Source organism: Brachycentrus maculatus, unplaced genomic scaffold (genome assembly GCF_059751285.1).
Source record: "Brachycentrus maculatus isolate JH-2025_06_01 unplaced genomic scaffold, ASM5975128v1 h1tg000396l, whole genome shotgun sequence".
NCBI lineage: Eukaryota > Metazoa > Arthropoda > Insecta > Trichoptera > Brachycentridae > Brachycentrus > Brachycentrus maculatus.
Window position 1 is genome coordinate 1,153,100 of NW_028281145.1, and position 20,535 is coordinate 1,173,634.

The 20,535-nt window shown below is 33.3% G+C and overlaps 2 protein-coding genes across 7 annotated transcripts in view; both read left to right on the top strand.

The window, feature by feature from the left end:
- Positions 1–8,647, top strand: part of LOC148302933 (band 4.1-like protein 4A) — a 252,422-nt gene extending 243,775 nt beyond the window's left edge. Inside the window, exons 14-20 of one of the 5 annotated variants that reach the window (XM_088270824.1) lie at positions 126–308; positions 1,469–1,651; positions 2,212–2,364; positions 3,281–3,499; positions 4,622–5,048; positions 5,893–6,140; positions 7,717–8,647. In XM_088270824.1, coding sequence (XP_088126950.1) covers positions 126–308; positions 1,469–1,651; positions 2,212–2,364; positions 3,281–3,499; positions 4,622–5,048; positions 5,893–6,140; positions 7,717–7,732 — 1,429 coding nt within the window. In that variant the 3' untranslated portion in view covers positions 7,733–8,647. The remainder of the gene's footprint in view (positions 1–125; positions 309–1,468; positions 1,652–2,211; positions 2,365–3,280; positions 3,500–4,621; positions 5,049–5,892; positions 6,141–7,716) is intronic. The other 4 variants (XM_088270827.1, XM_088270825.1, XM_088270829.1 and 1 more) reach the window with 4 other exon arrangements.
- A 5,212-nt stretch (positions 8,648–13,859) lies between these two features.
- Positions 13,860–19,340, top strand: LOC148302934 (zinc finger protein 532-like). Of its 2 annotated transcripts, XM_088270834.1 has the most exons (5): positions 13,860–14,035; positions 14,124–14,243; positions 16,059–16,183; positions 16,298–16,490; positions 17,851–19,340. In XM_088270834.1, exons 2-5 carry the CDS (start codon positions 14,193–14,195, stop codon positions 17,890–17,892), a joined length of 411 nt encoding a protein of 136 aa, XP_088126960.1. In that variant the 5' UTR covers positions 13,860–14,035; positions 14,124–14,192; the 3' UTR covers positions 17,893–19,340. The 2 variants fall into 2 exon arrangements, with proteins under 2 accessions (XP_088126960.1, XP_088126959.1); XM_088270833.1 differs by having other exon boundaries at positions 16,298–19,340.
- The last annotated feature ends 1,195 nt before the right edge of the window (positions 19,341–20,535 follow it).

Genomic DNA, 20,535 nt, shown 5'->3' on the forward strand with positions numbered 1-20,535 from the left:
CCTTTTTTATATAACGGACTTTCGGCTTTAATGGACACCTCCCCCCCAATAAGTCCGTTTTACTATATGTTTAAAATAAAAGCACACCTTCAAGCATTATATTTGTAATGTTTAATCAATTGCAGAGAGTACGAGCTAGTAGAATCTGGCGGGCAGTGGAAGGAGGTGCAGAGGAAGCAGGCAGTAGGCGGAGCAGGTGCGGTCCAACAGGCGAGTGTGAGGAGAGCCGCCACCGCGCCAGATCCTGCCGACCCCAGCCAGACCCAACATCGCTCGTCACACAGACATCGCAGGCACAGAAAACACAGGTATTTATAAATACACATATATTATGGGTGAGGTGGGGACGACAACGAAGGCGATACTGGAAGGAACATATAAACAGAATGTCAGGACACAGACTTCCACGTATCGCCCTCCAAGGCAACCCTGGAGGACGCAGACCCCCAGACAGACCTCCGAAAAGATGGAAAGACAGCTGGGAGTTGACATCCCAAATATACTTTTACTTCTTGATTTTGAATAAAAAAATATATAATTTTATTTTCTGTTCATTTATTTATAAATTTTCTGTTCATGTAAGCCAGTATTGTTTTTTCTCTTCCTAGAAGGCTTCTAGGCTATCTATCCATATAAACACTGATATACTTGGAATTTTATCGTAGCTGTACGAATATGGCAAGTAAACACAGTACGGGATAACTCCTAGTCAGTGTCCTAGCAAGGAACACAATCTACGAGTTATCTCGCAGTTGGCAGTTAACGTGTTACATAATTTTTTTCTGTGTATTGAAAATGATATTTTGCTGTCTTTTTATCCTACCAAAATACTAGAATTGCTTCATGGCCTTAATAGTTTTCAATGTATGTATATATAAAGGACCCCAAATTTGAAAAATATTTGTAATCAAATAAATAATTTTTACATTACATACACCGTAATGTTTTTAGAGTAATTTGTGTTTTTTGTTCAGAAAATAAAAGCAGTACAATCCAATAAATATTAATAAACTTTCCTTAATTTGTTTCTTAATCATAGCTGTTTGAATCAACGGCTTTTACTATTTCACTGTGAAGTGAACACAGTACACATATAAAACAATCTATTATGTCAATGAATGATTAAAAAAACACAGAAAATATATCAAAACATATGTATATCAAATATGTATGTATATAAAATATAACAAAATATACAATATGTCATAAAAAGATTATACTGTTTTATAACGCTGTGTCAAATATTAAATCTATTATGTTAGTGCAAATATGTTATGTATCCCGTCAATGTCATCACAGATACACACTAACAAAATATGTGTATTGTTTGTGTGTGACAATTAAATTATATGGATGATATTGGTGATGGAACTTAAATAAAAAATCTTTTTTCTGATCAATTTGTTATATTGGCAGGACGATTGTTTCGATTTGTCATTAAAGGAGGACTGCGTGTATCTCATTTCAGGTCACGATCTCGTTCTCCATCAGAAAGCAAATTGTGGCTGCCGACAGAGCTGAAGCAGCATCTGGAGTGGGAATTGGTGGACACTGAAGGGATGAGCGCTGATCAGCTGCGTGAGATCCCGTACACTGTAGTACAAACCAGTCGGGCACGACAGCTGAGACTCAAGTCAGGAACTAAACACAGGTGAAACACTAACTAAATTAGTGTGTTTTTTGAAATTCGGTAAAATCAGCTCTGATTTTCGGGATTAAGTTTTTTTTTTCTATTAGCTTTACATAAGCTAATAGCCAGCAGTAAAGTGACCAGAAAAAGATATTTAGATGTATTGATTATTTTAACTTACAAAAAATATATACTAATGGAATATAGTTTATGCAATTTGAGCATTAACAGGGCCCACCACCCGTGATTACCTGAGTTAAGCTTTGTATAAAAAATACTCATCTCTTTTGAGGCATCTAATATATCATGGTTTAATCCAGTATTGTAAAATAGAAATATTATAAATAGGTATTTTATTACAATTTTAATTCTAATGTAGGTATTACAGAACATTACAAAAGCATCAAGAAACTGTGCAAGGAAGTACATATACAGAAAATACTAAATGTTGTGTTTTGAAACAGCCCTTATAAAAAAATATACGAAAAATTCAGCTACCTAAAAAAAATCTAACATGAAAAGCCTCGCCACCGGAATAAATTTTATATCAGAAAGAGTTTATAAACATGCCTTTGTTTTAGAAGTGGAGAGAATCCAGATAATGATGAAGCAACCAAAAATTTTACTAATAAATCTAATGTAACAGATATCATGAACAGCAATGGAGGATCCATTCGATCTGTTTCCAGTACCATCAGTTCTGGAAGAAATAGCCACAATAAAACATCGGAAAGGTTAGTCTATTAATAATACAATTTTACAATCAACTTATATTTATTTTATGTTTCACCTCCACCAATTTCATAGATATCTGATAATTATGGTATTGTAATCTTCTGTCAACATCACAACACTAGAATACCATAACTGAGTGTGTAACTTACACTAAACAGTATGAGTGTGGGTATGCAGCCCTGAACGTCCTAGATATTACTGCTATACTACTTATCCTACCTACTATTTTCTACTCCTTTTACTATCCCCTATACCAGTTATATTCTTCCCATGATCTTCAATTGGGTCATTCTGGATCTATTAAATATATTTCAATTCTAAATCCAAGAATCTGGAGAACAGAACCTTGCATTTGTATAATTAATGATCAAGTTAACGAACAAGTCAAGATGCGGTGTCTTTGCACCATTTGATTGTGTATAGGGAGCAAAGAAAATGAAAAATAAACTTAGTAAAATATTGATCTTGTGAAGCCCTAGTTGATATTTTCAATTGCTGAAAGTTTGTGTTAAAGAATTGAATGGTGAGCATATTGTCCTCTCAGGATCTTTAAACCATCTTTCTCTGCATTGTACATATGTATGTTTCCACTAGAATCAACATCACACACACACACACACACACACACACACACACACACACACACGCACACACGCACACACACACGCACACACACACACACACACCCTCTTACACGCTTCACACACAGCACATTCGACCTCTCATAAGATACGCGTTCATTTGCTAGATCTATACTAAATAGTTGTATGTACTAATATTTTTATGTTTTTGTGGTCAACTATAATTAGCTTTGTTTAATGTATATTCTTTTAATGTTTTGTTTTATATATGATGCTTTTGTTAACCCAAATAAATAAATAATATAAATAGAAATGTATTGAATTATATTTCCAGACGTGTTAAAGACTTAACAATAAAGGAGATATCTTCTTCTGGGCCCGGGGTGGGTGGCAGGACCAGGCAGGGCCCCCCTGAGGCAGGAGCTCCCTCACGCACCACTGCCTCGGCCAGCAACAGCTCTAGCGGAGAGCTGATTGCCAGTGCTCGAGTGTCTCATGAACACACCGACTCGGGGCTGGGTGCTGATCAGGATTATGCGTACTCATCTGAAAGGTAAAACTTCATTGCAATTTTTGGCAAATTATTACCTTAAATGACATTACTGATGATGGCAGCAAATAAAGCAAATAAAAAAACTGTCGTATCATCAATACGTTGATCAAAATATACTTTTAATAACTAAACGATATGTTGTTCTTACACTCTTCAAAATAAATAGTTTTAAATTTTTCATAATTAAGAGTAAAAATAAAAAGGAATAAAGAGTATTGCAAGCAAATGTAAAGGAATGTGCACCAGACTTGTCAAATTCATGATCACTTTCAAATACTGTTCTAAGTTAATATTATAAATCCTTTACAAAGTTAATGAAAATCACATTATAAGTTAGTTTTATAAAACTACGCTTACATGAATTATTTTATATTATCCTCGATTTTTAAAAATCAACATCATTTATATTTACCCGAGAACCATAATTATAAAAAAAAATATTTACCTGATCTTTCGAGCTTTTCTCTTCATTCTCCACATACGAGACGTCTTTGCCCGCACAAGACTTAAAGAATCAGTAAGTTAATCTCTTCTGCGAACAAGAGTCTACTCCTTACTTTTGCTAGCTATAAAGTTCCTGTGGCAATTACTGATATGCTTTACATTTGTAACCTAAGTTTATCTATTATTCCGGGGGAGACCCCACATATTTTTGGCTGCCAGAGGGCTGTTCTCCTTCCATACCGCCCGACACTACTTAAATAGGTAACGACGACTGTAGTAATTTCTGGCGGTTTTTTAAACAACAACTCCCGACATGCATTTTACATTAATATCCTTGCTATAATCAGCAAATATCCTTCCTATGACAATATTTTTAAGGTGGGTAGCTAAAAATAAGAAAATAAAATTTGTTCATGGTTTAGGAAACAGTATACCGCTACGAAATTTCTTTTTAGAACCACTAAATACCCTTGTGGTGTTGCTTACCCACCACGTTTAATATAATTGGTCTAGTTAAATACTGAATAGATTTCATAATTATCACGATTTCTTAATATAGATATTTGCGGAACAAGTTACTCAAAAATCTTAACTTTTGGAGATTAGCATTTCATACTTTTGAATATGTCCAGTAAAATTAGTTCATTTAAAATTGCGAAGTATGCAATACTGTTTTAGATCGAGTGATAGCGCAAAATGTCCGACAACGGGCAGTAGCGGTCGACAACACCAGCACCAGCACCAACACCAGCAGCAACATCAGCAACAGAACCGCCACCAGAGCACCACTAGCGTGAGTAGCCTCCTGCGGCCCGGCGCTGCCTTCCCTCCCCCTCACTCCCTGTCCGCCGACCTGGCGGCCCTGAGCCTCACCCGGCGCAAGCCTCCCATTAACCCCGCTGTAAATAAGGCCTATGTCCAGCCGTCTAACACCTCGGGGATGGCGTACAAAGATTGGGGCGCGGGCGCTGCGCGGCTGGGTCGCGGGCGAGCGGGCGGCAGCTTGCGCTCGCTGGCCAGCGTGCAGTCGGAGGGCCGAGCCACCCTCAACAAACACAGGGGCCCCCTCTACTTTGTCCGGGGTGACGCAGCCTATGCTTTCAACGTGAGTGGGCTTCTTACTCACCTTTTCAAAACTTTTATCTGAGACTAAAATATACATTCTACTTCTAGAGATCTAACCACAAAGGTACTAGATAATATTGATAAAAAAATATTCATTGTACATCTGGATTACACGTTTTTTATATTTTCTTGAATCATTTAAGTAATGATTTTTTTTTCAAAAGAATACCACTTTTTACGAAGAGGATACAAGTTTTTATAAGTTCACATGGTCATAAATATAACATCATAAACATCTTAGTTTAAATGCTTACTCCTGTGAAAAAGTTAAAGCAATATCTAAATATATTAAGATATTATGTTTGAACACTCGTCGAAAGATATTTTGTTTGATCACTTGAGATTATAAGTCTCTTTGTTTAACTACGCATACACTTTTATGTATATTTTATTCTCAGATAGATTAATTCAGTCTGATCTTTGGTACCTACAACTGAAAATATTTTCTTTGAGCAAAGTAGAATCCAAAAGACATACACAACTGTAATTTTATATAATTACAAAAGCTTCCATAGTAATTGCCAAGTAAATCTCAATAGTACGGTAGATAGTTTGTGGCATTGCAGATGGTTTTGGACTTATTATTTAGATGAATCACATTTAACACTAATTTTAATCATTTTGATAAAACGCAATGAGAAATGCAATTTAAAATGTCACGGTTATGGGTTTATAATGGTTATGGTGTAGTTTATTTGATTAGACAATTTGACATTGTCTAAATACATCATTTAAAAAAATGTCTTATAGAAAACACCTTGTACATTATGTATACTTTTTATCCTTAGCATATAATATTTTACTCTTTTATATAATCTGAACAGAGACACGCATCCAACAACAATTTTGTTGATTCCGGAATATTGTTAACAAATCAGCGACAAAACGGAGGAAGTTTACGTGGCAGTAGCAGCCATCATGCAGACTTCTATAATATGAACAGAGGCACAAACCCTGGACATGCCACGCTCAACAGATATACAGATGCTAACGCAAATGTAAAAAGACACGGAGGTCACACAACTGATAATAGCCTCCACATAATTTTGAAGCCATTAATTGAGAGTACTCAGTAAGTTTTGATGTTTTTCAATGTTATTTGTATATTTTTTTTGTTTACTATAAACTCTTTACATTTACACATCCATTTAGATGCTGATAGTCATCATGCCATATTGTGTTAATTATACTTCAATTTTAATATCTTATAAAAGAATAGCCCTGATGATTGACAGTAGTCATTGACTCGATAGTACATTTTCAATCGATTCTCAGGGAATTCTTAGTAAATATAAGTGGTTTTTCACTGAAATATTTATTTAATTCATATTATCGTGAACTAGTACCTGAAGATAAGACTGATCACCTCAACTTCACATAATAAACTATCGAGAAAATACTACATATGTCAATATGATGCAGTGATATGCACCAACGGGTTTGGATTATGATTATAAAACAATTAATGAGAATAATGAATATATTTCTTGTAACTTTATTTTAAAACCAATATAGGTACATACCGCATAACCTGTGGTTAAATATCTCTGAATCTACTTACAATTCTAGATATTGATGAAAAATCTCTGTTTGTAAACATTACTTAGGATTACAAACTAATGTGAAATTCTGCTATTTACAACCCGAATTATTATTCACACAAAATATGTTATAAACCTAAAATTAGACTGTACAGTTGTTAAAAAAAACTTATTGATTCATGTTTCAAATTAAAATCAAATATCATAATTTTTGTATTTTATTATACATATTTATTTTTAATGTATATGTTTATAATCACATAAATCCGATCTTGTAAAAAAAAATTCAACCACAAAGTAGGTATACGGAGCTTATAATTATTAAAATAATTTCACTCGCACACATAGTCATGGTGACTGGTCATTTTTTAGTTGAGCACTTTCATTATAACAAATTCAGAAAACTTAAGCCTTCATCTCTTTTCTAATTATTATTTTACAAACAACATTATCATGTAGACTTTGCTATTAGTAGATAAGTTGCTTCCAATTACTAAAACCTTCCAGCATTATCCGCAATATTCCCTATCCTTATTTATCCTTATAAAATTGAATAGATTAATGTGTATTTTATGTGCTGATTTACAAAGTTATAAATAATATATTCATATTATTTTTAATCAGCAGCATTCAATATCAATAAATAAACATTTGTACATAATATGTAATTTAGTAATTATTATGGTATTGATTTATATTATTACTCAAGTGCCTTTTTCATTTAATAGGAACATCTAAAACGGTAACTTTGATGAATGCAGTAGGTATAAAAAAAATACCTTTGACGTAAGATTAATGATTTTTCAAGCATAAAATATCGTTTTCAGATGAAAACAGCACATTATGTTAATACGTAGATAAGGTAGTCAGTCATCAAAGGCAGCCATACACCGAAGCATTTTTACAGCATAAGATTGAATGTATTTGTTTCCATCTGAATTTTACTAGGTTATTATATTTATATCTCAGATAATTCTTTATTCTTTAATACCAATCATTACGGTTTGTAGAAAATTTATTATTATTGTATACATATGGAAAAAACCAGGGCACTTATTTTTTTCCTTTTTTTCACCTGTTTTCATGTATTTCTTGTGTTTTGTGCAGGCTTCAGGGCAATTGAATGATTTAAGAAAAATAAATGAGGTGCAGTATAACAGCAGACATGGCGGAAAACCTCCCAATAAAGCTCGTACAGCAGAACATGGAGAAATGAGTACAGAACTTTAGAAGGATGAAAAGAAGAACTCACAACATTTCCTGGCATCTGCTACACTTATTCTTTGATTTACAAAATAAGTCACTAATCGACATAGTTACGCCGCTCATTTTAATATCCACATCATATGATTCACAGTATAAGATCAATGGATATACTTATTTTTCTTCTTGATGTTTTGTTCATTTTTATTGTTCTAAATGTTGTATAGTATGCTAAATAAAATTATATTTCGAGCAACTTTGCTGTTTAGGTATTTAAGTATTGTGGAAGATCTTCTTACCAATATGATGAATAATAAATCATAGTACGAAGATCATAGATTGGTAAAATTTATATAAAACATTATAGTAATTTTATATTTTAATGAAACCAAAAACACAATTTCTCTCATGTAAAGTATATTTGTAGTCAGTAAATTATTATGTATTTTAATTAATTTAAAACATAATACGTTATATTGCTGTTCATTTTAATTATTTTTTTCAGCAATTCTTATATTTGCTGCTGTAAATACTTATTTTTAAATTTATCTCTCATTACCACCAAAATAAAATTGATGGGTTTTTTTATACAACAGTCCATCAGAAATGTTATCAATATAATTTTACTTGATTGGTAAACCTTATTGATATTTAAAATAGATTAATAAAATTATTATTACACTACTTGCCTAGGAGGGAAATTAATACTTTTTACATTTGGTATGTATAAATGTTAGTTCTTTTATAAATTTAAATGTTCATAATCCAAATAATTGTAATGTATCACTATCCATGTATTTTCTGCTATAAATAAATTTGTAATATTTATGTTTAATATGTTTGTATGTTATTTACTACAAAACCTAGTATTAAGACAAACTCTTAAAATAAAATAAAGAAATCCTTTTTTGAGGACCTTAATCAACATTCAGACATTCGTTTGCCCCCTGATATTTTTATTGTGAATTGCCAATAGCATACTTTTGAAAAACGGTGTCAACAAAATTACTCAAAAAGTTAGCTTTAATAAAACACACACACACACACACACATATGTAGATGTAAAATAATGAGTGTGATGAATGGAAAAATTAATAATGAAAAGGTAATTCTGGCCGGTGATTTGAATGGCTGGGTTGGTACAAGGAGAGACGGTTTTGAATCAGCGCTCGGTCTGTATGGAGATGCGAGAGTGAACGATAATGGAAAGAGATTGCTAGAGGCGTGTCTGGAATGGAATCTCTTTGTGTCAAATACTTTTTTTGCACACAAGGGAATCCATCAATATACTTGGGAGAGATGTGATGAAAGGTCTATTATCGATTATGTCATCATTGACTCTAGATTGAGATCCGCCACAGTAGACACAAGAGTGTTCAGGGGGGCCGAAATGGAAACAGATCACTTTTTGGTGGTTTCAAGAGTGATTCTGTTCCAAAGGTGGAGGACCAAAACGAACAAGGTGGCAGCTCCCTCTAGAGTCAAAGTAGAAAAACTACAGAATGATGACATAAGAGTTAAGTTTGAAACAGACGTATGCAATAGGTTGACTGCAGAAGATGTAAATAAACTTAGTATAAATGAAATTTGGGAACATCTGAAAGGTAGTGTGTGTGAATCCGTAAAGGTAGTGTGTGGTACAGCGGTACAAGGAAGGAAAAAAGGCGATGCGTGGTGGGACGATGGTGTTAAAGATTTAGTGAAAGAGAAGAAGAGTACGTGGTTAAAGTGTTTGGCAGTGAGGAATAAAAGCTCCGCTGAGTATGAATCAAGTGTACAAGGAATGTAAAATGAAAGTTAAACAAGGGGTGAGTGAACGAAAACGTTTGTTGAGGAAGGATGAAAGAGTAAAAATGACAAAAAATTTCCAAGAAAATATAAAAATTTTCTGGAAAGAAGTCAAAAACTCCCGATGTCTAAGCTTGAATGGATGTACGAAATTGATTGCAGCGAAAGACGGAAAAATGGTGACGAATGAAAAAGATATAAAAGAGAGATGGAAAGTGTATTTTGAGGAGGTGTATGAAACACATAACGTTAGTGACGTAAGTACATTTCCCTGAATATGTGTGAATGATGTTTCAAGAGAGATAAGTATGGAAGAAATTAAGAATGCCACTAAGTCCTTGAAAAATGGAAAGGCTTCGACAATTTTGCCGCAGAATACGTCAAGAATGCTGGTGAAATAGTTCTCACATGGTTGCATAGGCTCTTTAACCGTTGTCTGGAGGAGAGTTATACTCCGGTGGATTGGAGAAGGGCAGTTATAATGCCTCTCTACAAGGGTAAAGGTTCTAGGGTGGAATGTGGGAACTATAGAGCAATCAGTCTATTGAGTGCTGTTGGCAAGATGTGTGGTCGAATCCTTATTGAAAGAGTGAGAACCATAACAAAGGACAAAGTGTGGGATGTCCAGAGTAGATTTATGAATGGAAGAGGATGTACGGATCAAATTTTTGCCTTGCGCAACATTACGGAAAAGTTTTTGTCCAAAAACCAAAAGCTTTTCTGTGCTTTTGTGGATTTGCAGAAAGCGTATGACCGAGTTGATAGAACGAAGCTATGGAAGGTGTTATCTGAGTATGGGGTAAGCAGTAAACTTATCCAAGGCATAGCATCCTTGTACGAGGATAGCACTGCATGCATAAGGGTAAGTGATTCATTTTCATCCTGGCTTAGCATCTCTAAAGGTGTTAAACAGGGATGTGTAATGTCACCGTGGCTGTTTAACCTATACATGGATAATTGCATGAAAGAACTGAAAGATTTAAATGTTGGAGCTAGAATGAATAATTTGACTGTCTGTTGCCTTTTGTATGCTGACGATGCTGTTCTTCTTGCCGATAGCAGAGAAGACCTGCAGGCGTTGGTGACAAAAGTGTATAATGTGTGCAAGGAAAGTGATTTATTGATGATAATAGCAAATCCAAGATTATGGTTTTTGAAAGAGAAGAATGCAGATCTGAATGTGAAATATTGGTAAACGGAGAGATTTTGGAACAGGTAGATGATTTCGTGTATTTGGGTAGTATGTTTTCTAGGGATGGAAAGATTGATAAAGACATAGAACGGAGAGCGTATGCTGGGAACAAAGTGAATGGTGCACTGAAATCAGTTAAAGCAAATAAAAACCTATCAGCGGAAGCTAAACTGGCAGTGCACAACGGAGTCCTAGTTCCAACTCTAATGTATGGAAGTGAAACATGGAGTTTGCAAATGAAGGATGAAAGTAGACTGAATGCAGTCGAAATGCGATCTCTCAGAAGAACGTGCGACAAAACGATGTATGATAGATGTGCGAATAGTGAAATAAGGACGGAATGCAAAGCTGAGATAAGCATTATCGATAAAATTAAGAAAGGTGTGTTGAGATGGTTTAGACATGTAGAACGAATGAGTGAGGAAAGAATGGTAAAAAAAAATTATGAGGCGAATGTTAGTGGGAAAAGAAGCAGAGGAAGACCGAGAAAAACATGGCACGATCAGGTATGCCAAATACTTGAAAGTGGTCAGGTTAGGAGTCGTAACAATCGGCGGATATGTATGAGGGGATGCATGAACGTGGAAGAGGCGAAGAATGTTTGCAAGGACAGAGTGGTGTGGCGCTCTATTCTCTCTGCCTACCCCTGCGGGGAAGCGGCGTGATGGTTAGTTAGTTAGATCTCGCGGCACTGACTGATTGTGCTTTTTATCGAAAACAAAAAAAATATGCAGTGAGTAGCTCTTATAATACTAAAGTTATCAAATTGAAATTCATATATGGGGGATTTCTGTCCCCCTGTTCGATCCGGTTAGATTAAGAATGCATTGGTAAGTGCAAAGTTTATATACTAGAAAGGCAACAAACCTTGTCTATGATATGTGTTTTGGTCACAGATTGGTTTGGGGTCTCTACCGGAGTCAGACAAGACTGCGTCCATGCGCCGTTCCTATTTTTCATCCTCAAGGATTTAATTTTTGAATGTCATCACCATACGACTGGGGTATAACTATCTCCCCCTCCCAGAAACTCTGCGACCTTGAGTGTGCAGATGATGTAGTTGTAATTGATTATTTGTCGAGGATCTTCAATTAAATGTAAATATGGTAAATGGGTATTCTACGCATATGGGGCTTACAATAAATGTTGCAAAAATCCATGTGTTGTGCAACAGCTCATGCCAAGATGCCTAGTAACCCTTGACATTGAGTAACTAGTTCATCAAAAAGGTCGAAAGTTTCAAATTCTTGGGAGTATACATAACTGAAAATGGCAGCTTTCAAAAGGAACTGGGAGTGCCTTTAGGATCTGCATTTAACAGTATAAAAGCTGCCTGGAAATTGGATTTATACTCAGTGAAGACCAAACGCCGCATATACAATGCCTGCATTGCTCCTATTCTCTTATACAGTTATGAAATATGGCACCTTACAAGGGCCCAGAGCAGCCGACTACTTATTCTAAAATAAGTGTCTGCGAAAAATTTTAGGCATGCGGTGGTTTGATTTTGTGAGGAACGAAGAGATAAGGCGTAGGACGCAGCAAATATTGGTCACAACTGTCGTAAACAAAAGGCGATTCAGTTGGCTAGGCCATGTACTCCACATGCCACCGGCGAGCCTAAATCAAGCTTGCCTCTTTTACAAAGCATCAGGTTTACGCCAACCAGGACGACCAATGCTGACAATTCGTCGGCAGCTCTCGTCTGAACTTCGGGACGCGGATCTGACTTGGGAGGATGGAAGGGAGCCGGCGGCCGACATAATATTCTGTAAACAGTTTGTGGACTCCATATGCTCCACATAGGGAGCGAATATGGTTAAATATATTATATGTGACCATTAAATATATAATGGACCTACAGACAGGACAAATGTTTGCACTAATGAGCATGCCACAGAATCCGTTTCATCTCTTAGCTAGAAGAAAGGAAACGGAAACAGACGCCATATGCATTCATGCCCCGTGTGTACTTACTATTAGAGTAGTACATTTAAATAAATAAATGTCAATTAGGGGTTATATATTTAACTCGCCTAAATGTGGTATATTTAGAGTCAGGTCTGTAGCCATGATATCAATTAATCTTCATTAATCATGTGAGTAAAAATCTTCAAAGGAGTAATAATGATATTTTTGATTAGCGAATTAAAAACATTGGGCTCCAGAACGCATTCGATGATTACGTTCAATAAAATATTCAAATCAGTGTAATTTTTTTGTGGAAGCTCATTGTAAGCTTGATCGTAAACAATACAAAATAGTTGGTGAATATACAATACATTTCAAATATAACGATTCTACCTCTCTAATAAAGTAAATACTTGTGTTTAGAGAGGGATTTTGTTTTACTATTTTTTTATTGTTTTTTTATAAACAAAGTAAATTAAAATTAAAATAAAAAATAAACAAAGTAAATTAAAAATAAAAAAAATATTATTTGGTATGGAGTCTAGGTAGGGGTGAGTCTTGAATGTTTTTTATTTTAGTTTTAAAGGTTTGATTATTTTTTACAGATTTTATAGTTTTCCGGAAGTTTTTTTTTTTAATTACCTACGTACGTATAATGGTTTAACGCTGCTGTTGTTCTACATCTGTGCAATATAAAATTATTAGAAAATCTAGGGTAACGTGAAATTTGCACTTCAGTTGTTTTTTCTTTAAAAGTTTGTAAGATAGAGGCTTTATTAAAATTTTCTTCAATTGTTGGTACATTAAATTCTTTGAATACTAGTTTTGAAGGGTAAGTTCTGGGCTTTTTAAGATTTTTTTTTTGCAATTATTTTTGAATAATTGAGTGATTTTAAATTTGTCCTATTAGGTCCTCCCTAGCCTATATAACTCCTGTTTAACCTGTCATTTAGTCTGTTTGACTATTAGCTGGTTTTATAGCTCATGAAAACCGTCATACTCGCGGAATTTTCAAATTGAACAAAAAAATACTACTGAAGAACTCTACAAATTTGTTTAGGTACTAAAATTTAGGTTGGGTTGGCAACCTTGCGAAGTTGCCTCATTCATAAATTATTTATTATCTTGCCAATGTGACGTTTTGACCATATAAATTAGTTAGTCTGTGGTTTTGACAGAAAAAATACTCCAGGCTGAAGTTTGGTTAAGGGTGCCGAAGAAAAATTGTTGGTTTCGCATTATTTGTTGTTTGATGTTTTCTGATATGATTTTTAACATTATTTATTGTAATAAGATAAATATGAATCCTTGATGAACGAATTAGAGTAAAGGGTACGGTAATAAATCATAATTCTGTAATGGTCACATTCTAATCTCTCTGGGTGTTTTACTTTTATTTACTCTTGTAAAATATTTTCAGATGATTGTTACTTTGAACTAATGTACTAAAAAAATAATCTATTAGATCACAATACCCTGTCCAGTTAATATGAACGAAACCGGAGACTCGAGTACTACTTTGTCTTCCACCACCAAGATGGTATGATTTTAAATTATGTATGTTTTATTAGAATAATTACACTGGTCAACAATGATTTTGTAACTGGAATTTTGATGACTCATTTGGATGAAGTTAATCGTTCTTATTCAAAGTCTATATGGTGACAAGCTTGTATCACGTCACGTTTTGATATTACATATTATTGTTTGTATGGACCCCATACATTGAAACTGTAATAGTGGTTAGTATCTAGACATGTTTTAGTAAAGGGATTAAAAAAACTTCTTATAATTATGGAGTGAAGGTGTAAATGTATTAGCTTATTATTGAATATGTTTACATTATATGTTTAGATATATTTATACATAAATAATAAGATAAACTTTAGTCAACTTCAGAATTAAAAATGGTTCATGGTATATTTTTTTCTCTTATACTGATCTTCGTCAGTTTCTCTTTGTGGGAACCAAGAGTAATCTGCCATTGTACCAGCATCCCATTTTCCTTGGAAAGTTAATGAGATATTAAAATCCAGGGCCATTCTTGTCTAATTCTTTCACGATTTTTTTTTTAACCAAGCTTTATGTATTGGCGGTAAGAAAACTTTTTCTGGGTCAACGAGTGGATTTTATTCAATATTCTCTTTTCCAGGCATAAATTCTATCCTCTGTGGCTATTTCTTTCTTTTATAATACTCGTGTGTTACTCTGCTATACCATAAACACAAAAACAGTAATACTAAAAACAGTAAATTCTCCTTGAAAGCCTAGCATTAAAGCAATAACTTTCATGTCGCCACAAATATTCCATTGAAAATTATTGTAGTTTATCAAATTTATCACAAGAGTCATATTGTTGTAGGTTTCATTAATATTGCCAGTATGAGCTATCGGAATCGACGGTTTTATATTACCATTGTGAAGCAACACTACTTTTAAATGAATCTATGAATAGACGCTAATCACCTTAATTGTGAAGAATTTTGTTACCCGAAGTAGTAAAAATATGCATTTTTAATATTTGCAGTTATATTAATTCTCTGTTTGACAAATAAATATGTTCTATATATAAAACGAAAACCGCTAACTGCAGTCTTGCAAAGTCTAGAACTACTCTTGGACATTATACCAAATTTACATTTTATTTTAATGGTTTCTAGTGTACTTTACCACTAAAACTGATAACTAACCACGTGGAATCTGTCAATTAAAAGCAGTGTAGCCAATATTACTTCGTTAATAATGCAAAAAATGTGTTGCAGACACAAATAAATTCATTTATAAAAATAATTGCATAATTGGCGCAGCAATGAAAGAATGCCTGTATATTAAAACAATATAATAACTAAAAAATCTGACATTTTTTTTTGCTTTGGTTTTTTAATTTAGCTATGCAAAGTGCATAAAGATCAGGTATTTTTAATTTAGCTATGCAAAGTGCATAAAGATCAGGTATTTTTAATTTAGCTATGCAAAGTGCATAAAGATCAGGTATTTTTAATTTAGCTATGCAAAGTGCATAAAGATCAGGTATTTTCATGCTAGTTGCAAAATAAAAGTTGAAAATTGTTGCCCAGTGTTATCAAAATGTTTTTAAAATCATGTACTATATCCTAATACAGTTTGTTTAGGTTATAGAAAATAATAAATAATACCAGCCATGTTGTGACGTTTAAATTTGCGTAGAATTTAAACAATAATTACTAACATGCACTGCACTCCTAGAAATAAATACCCATAACTGAAATATGATTATACTCACAATTGATAATTGAAACCCATTGAATTACTAATTAAACACTAAACGGCACGTAGTTCCAGGCCATAGTTTATTTTTTAATATGTTTACTTCTAGGAAACCAAGAAACCGCCTGTACACAATACAGTAATGGAACAAATATTCACAAGAAGTATGGAAAACTATGTCCATCCTGTTGAACTTGGAGTGAGACATTTTTGGTGTATGGATTGCGGGGATAAGTAAGAATTTAATTTTTTTTTAAATTTGTATTACAAAAAATTTAAGAAAAAACAGTTTATGTACATATTATTTACATGTAGCATTTACTAATAATTATTTTTCTTTTATTACAGGTTCATTTTCAAGTCAAGTTATAATTTCCACATTAATCGTGACAGTATAAATATCAGAAACTACTGCAGAGTTTGTAAAACAGTCCTCTACTTTAAAAATAGGTGTAAATTACTCTCCCACATCCGGTCACATGTTCATCACACTAATAAATTGAATCTTTATGACATTCAAGTTTTTCCGTTGGAAGAAAATGTAATTAATTTTGATAATTTAGAAGATGATTTAGAAATTCCTCCAGTAGATGTACAAAAATATTATGAAATTTTACAAAAAAATACAAACTGCTCCACTTACTCTGAATCTCCAAGTAAATCAGTAGATTCCTTGTTAAAACAAATGGAGTCATCATTCGAAAAGGCTGGCAAACATTTGAATGTAATTTTCAATAATCCTTTGATTATAGATATTTCAAAAGGCAAACAAAATATTGATAACAATGCAATTGGTAATTTCAATATTCCAACCCGGGTAAATGATAGTCAGATATCTGGCATTGTCACTTCCGATTCTGACACTCCAAATATCAGTGAAGGACCCAGCCAAAATTTAGCACAACATTCTCAGTTTGCTTGTCCCATTTGCTTTCTGCGTTATCCTATAAAGTTTGCATGTTTAAAAACTAATAGAGTTTACCACTTTCAAGTATCTGACATAAACGTTAAACATACTTGTAACATGTGCTTATTAGAATTACCTAATAAATGTGCTCTGAAAGCCCATGAAAGGATCCACAACAAAGTTGGTCCTTTCGTATGTCCCGATTGTGGGATTGAAGAAAATAGGCCAATGGCGTTCTATACACATTTATCATACACTTGTTACCATCTTGCAAAATCCATGATCACTAATTGCTTTGTTCCGCAATGTTCTACACATATGCGGAATAATCTTCTTAGAAATCATTTTGTTAAACAACATACCAAAACAGTTTTTAAATGTTTACAGTGTCCAATCGCTTGTTTTACATCAAACTCCCTCCAAGTACATTTAAAAAATGTTCATCATTCAGATATTTTGATTGGAGATACATTTTATCAATGTATACCTTGTTCTCTCAAATTGATTTCCAAAAATAATATAACCCAACATTTCCAAGATCATGTGAATAACAGTTCTGAATCTCAAGTTGTGTATTGTTGTCCCGGATGCTTCGGAATATATAGACTGTTGGCTCACTTCAAGACGCATATTTTCAAGTGTAAACAATATACAATTTCTAAGTATCGCAAGATATGTTGCTCAGAGCCTTATTTCAGTAATAGTCTCAACAATGTATTTCAAATGATAAAAAAAAATTGCGTTTCGTGTAGTAAGCTTTTTATGCATCCAATAAATGAATTAAAGGAGAATGCTTTACATGTAAAATGCGCAAACTGTCAAAACACTACCAACCAATCTTTAGATATTACACTTTCACCAAATCATCAAAAAGAAATACCATTTGTTGAAGCAAACGCTTCTTCTACTAAAGATATAAATTCTAGTAATAAAATTTCTGAACAATCAAGTGTATCATCGACCTTAAATAAAGATAATGAAAATATTGTTTTAGAAAATATTGCGCAATCAGATACCTCAAAGAAGAGGCGGCTAAACTCCGAGAAGGCATCAAACTTACCTTTATCTGAACCTGAAACAACTGCTGGTAACAGTACTCGAGACATAATTTCATCCAAAGTTGTAAAAAGAGGTGATATAAATAGTGTTTTGTCAAAATCAAAGAAAAGACAAAAAGTCTCAAAAGATAACAGTGAACAAAATGATACCTTTAATGCGGGAATGACAATTTCGCAACCTTCAACTGATGGTAAATACATATGTGCAAAGTGTCCATTTGAGTCACTAGATAAATCAGAATTTCACCAACATATTGTTTCTCATAGAGATGCTTGGAGTGCATATCAATGCACAGAATGTGGTTTATGTTTTGTTGTTAAATCTTCGTTATCTAGCCACTTATTCATTTCCCACGGAATTTTAAATAAAGATACATATATTACTGAATCAACTGTTCAGGAGTTGGAAGAAAACTTCAATAATTCCTCTTTTTCTGAAAGAGTAGTAAATGAGAACCAATGCCACATTTGTTTTGAACAGTTTGAAAATAATATTGATCACGATAAGCATTTCAGGGTGCATGGAATGGCATTCATCAAGAAACATAAGATCAAACCCAATGATACTAATACATTGTCTACTTAATGTCCAAAAGGGGTGTCTGCAAAAAGTCAAAGTAATGGGTATTTTTGTTTTAAGTATTTATAGGAAACTATGTTGCGCTTAAAATTCTTCGATTTTTTATCGCCATTCAGATGCTGATAGTTTATTTCTAAATTATTATGCCCCGTAACTATGAAGTCTTGTATCAATATTCATATTTAATTTTATGTATATCTTTAATATTGGTGCCATAGTGCCGAGGTTACCCCTAAACTAAAAAAGGTCTCCGAAAAGTATGATAGCTATACGGCATAACTCAGGAATACGCTATCAGTGTAACTTGTGTTAAAAGGACATATCTGTAACCAAAGTTATCATTTGTCAAAACGAAAATGCATTTTTTTGATACTACGTAATTACCGGAAATATGTTCTTTATCAAGTTTGATTATGTAGTCACATGGTTTTGATACTAAACAGTAAATATTATAAAGAAGAAGAAAAAAGATTACTGATATCTTTAAATTACCTTGTTTTTTATTGTTACTTCTTTTTCCCATAAAAAGTTTGACCCCTGCTTGTGTAAATTTATTTGAATGTTTTTGTTATAATATTTAAGTAATTAATGTGTTATGTTTTATCATCCAGAATAATATTTTATATTATTGCTGGAATATGCTGTAGTGTTCTTTATGGCTATAAACACTCATATGTAATTGCATCTTTTATTTTGGTGCTCGGTGCTCGGTGCTATGAACAGAATAAGATAAGCACACATTACCAAAATTATTGTTAGCGACTTGTTTGAATAAGGATAATGTAATCTATGTTAATAAATATCTAGGATAAGGATATTTTAAATTGAATAAAGTGTTGTTTTTTATTTCCTGTTTTTTTTTTTCAACCTATTAATGTTTCATTATAATTTTATAATGTACTGAGTATTTTAAAAATATACGATTCTAATGATTTTATTCTCAAATACAAAAACAACTCACAGAGCAATTGTATGTTGGTCAACGAGCTATTTCTAATCGCCTGGAGAGATAGGAAAGATTTAAAAGATCGGCAGATGAATACCGCATGAGCTGAATGAGAGGCAGATGGAAAAGCGTAAAAGCACATCTCAATTTTCGCTTGAATAATAAAAAAGAATGTAATTTTTGTATTGCATCGTTACTGTGGATGAAAAATGGACATATTTTGAGAATCCAAAATCATGAGTAACTCCTGGCAAATCATCTACATCAACAGCAAGACTGAATCGCTTTGGGAGGAAAATGATGCTCTGTGTTTCATGGGACCAGAAAGGTGTGGTCTGTTATGAGCCTGGTGAAACAGTCAATACCAAACATTATCAGCAACAATTGATCAATTTAAACAGTTCGCCATTAGCAAAACGACTGAAATATCGAAATAGGCAACACAAAGTGATGTTCCTCCATGATAACGGTCCCTAACATACACAAATTGAGTTAGTGACACGTTGGAAGCAATCAACTAGGAAATGCTACCCCATGCGGTTTGCTCACCAGACTTGGTTCCTTCCAACTATTACTTCTTTGCATCGATGGACCATACTCACTGAACAGTGCTTTGATTTTAAAAAAAATTAATAATTATTCAAACAACCATTGTTGATTCTTATTCTTCCTGATTTTTTTTTTAACCAAAAAAACGCACTTCATACTTGGTATGAATAATTGTGAAATGGTTGGCGTAGTACATGAGTGAACCAGTTCGCATTCAGCTCGGTGATATTGCGGTTTAATTTTTGGAACAAAACTTGTACTTATTTTAAAGAGATTTCACCACCTAAATTGGGTATGTTTACAATATGAAAAACCACGAGAAAACCATACTCGGCTCGATTTCTTTTTCAAATTTATGGATAACATTTCTTTCTCGATAGCATATAAATCCATTAAAGTGAATTTAATTTTGAGTAGACATTCAATCTTTTTTAGAAATTCATTTCAAGAGTAAAAAAAAAGTTTTTAACTTAAAAAAAAACCTCTTATTTCGTGTTTCACATAGTATTAAACTAAAGGGATTTTTTAGCAAGTATTTTTTTTATA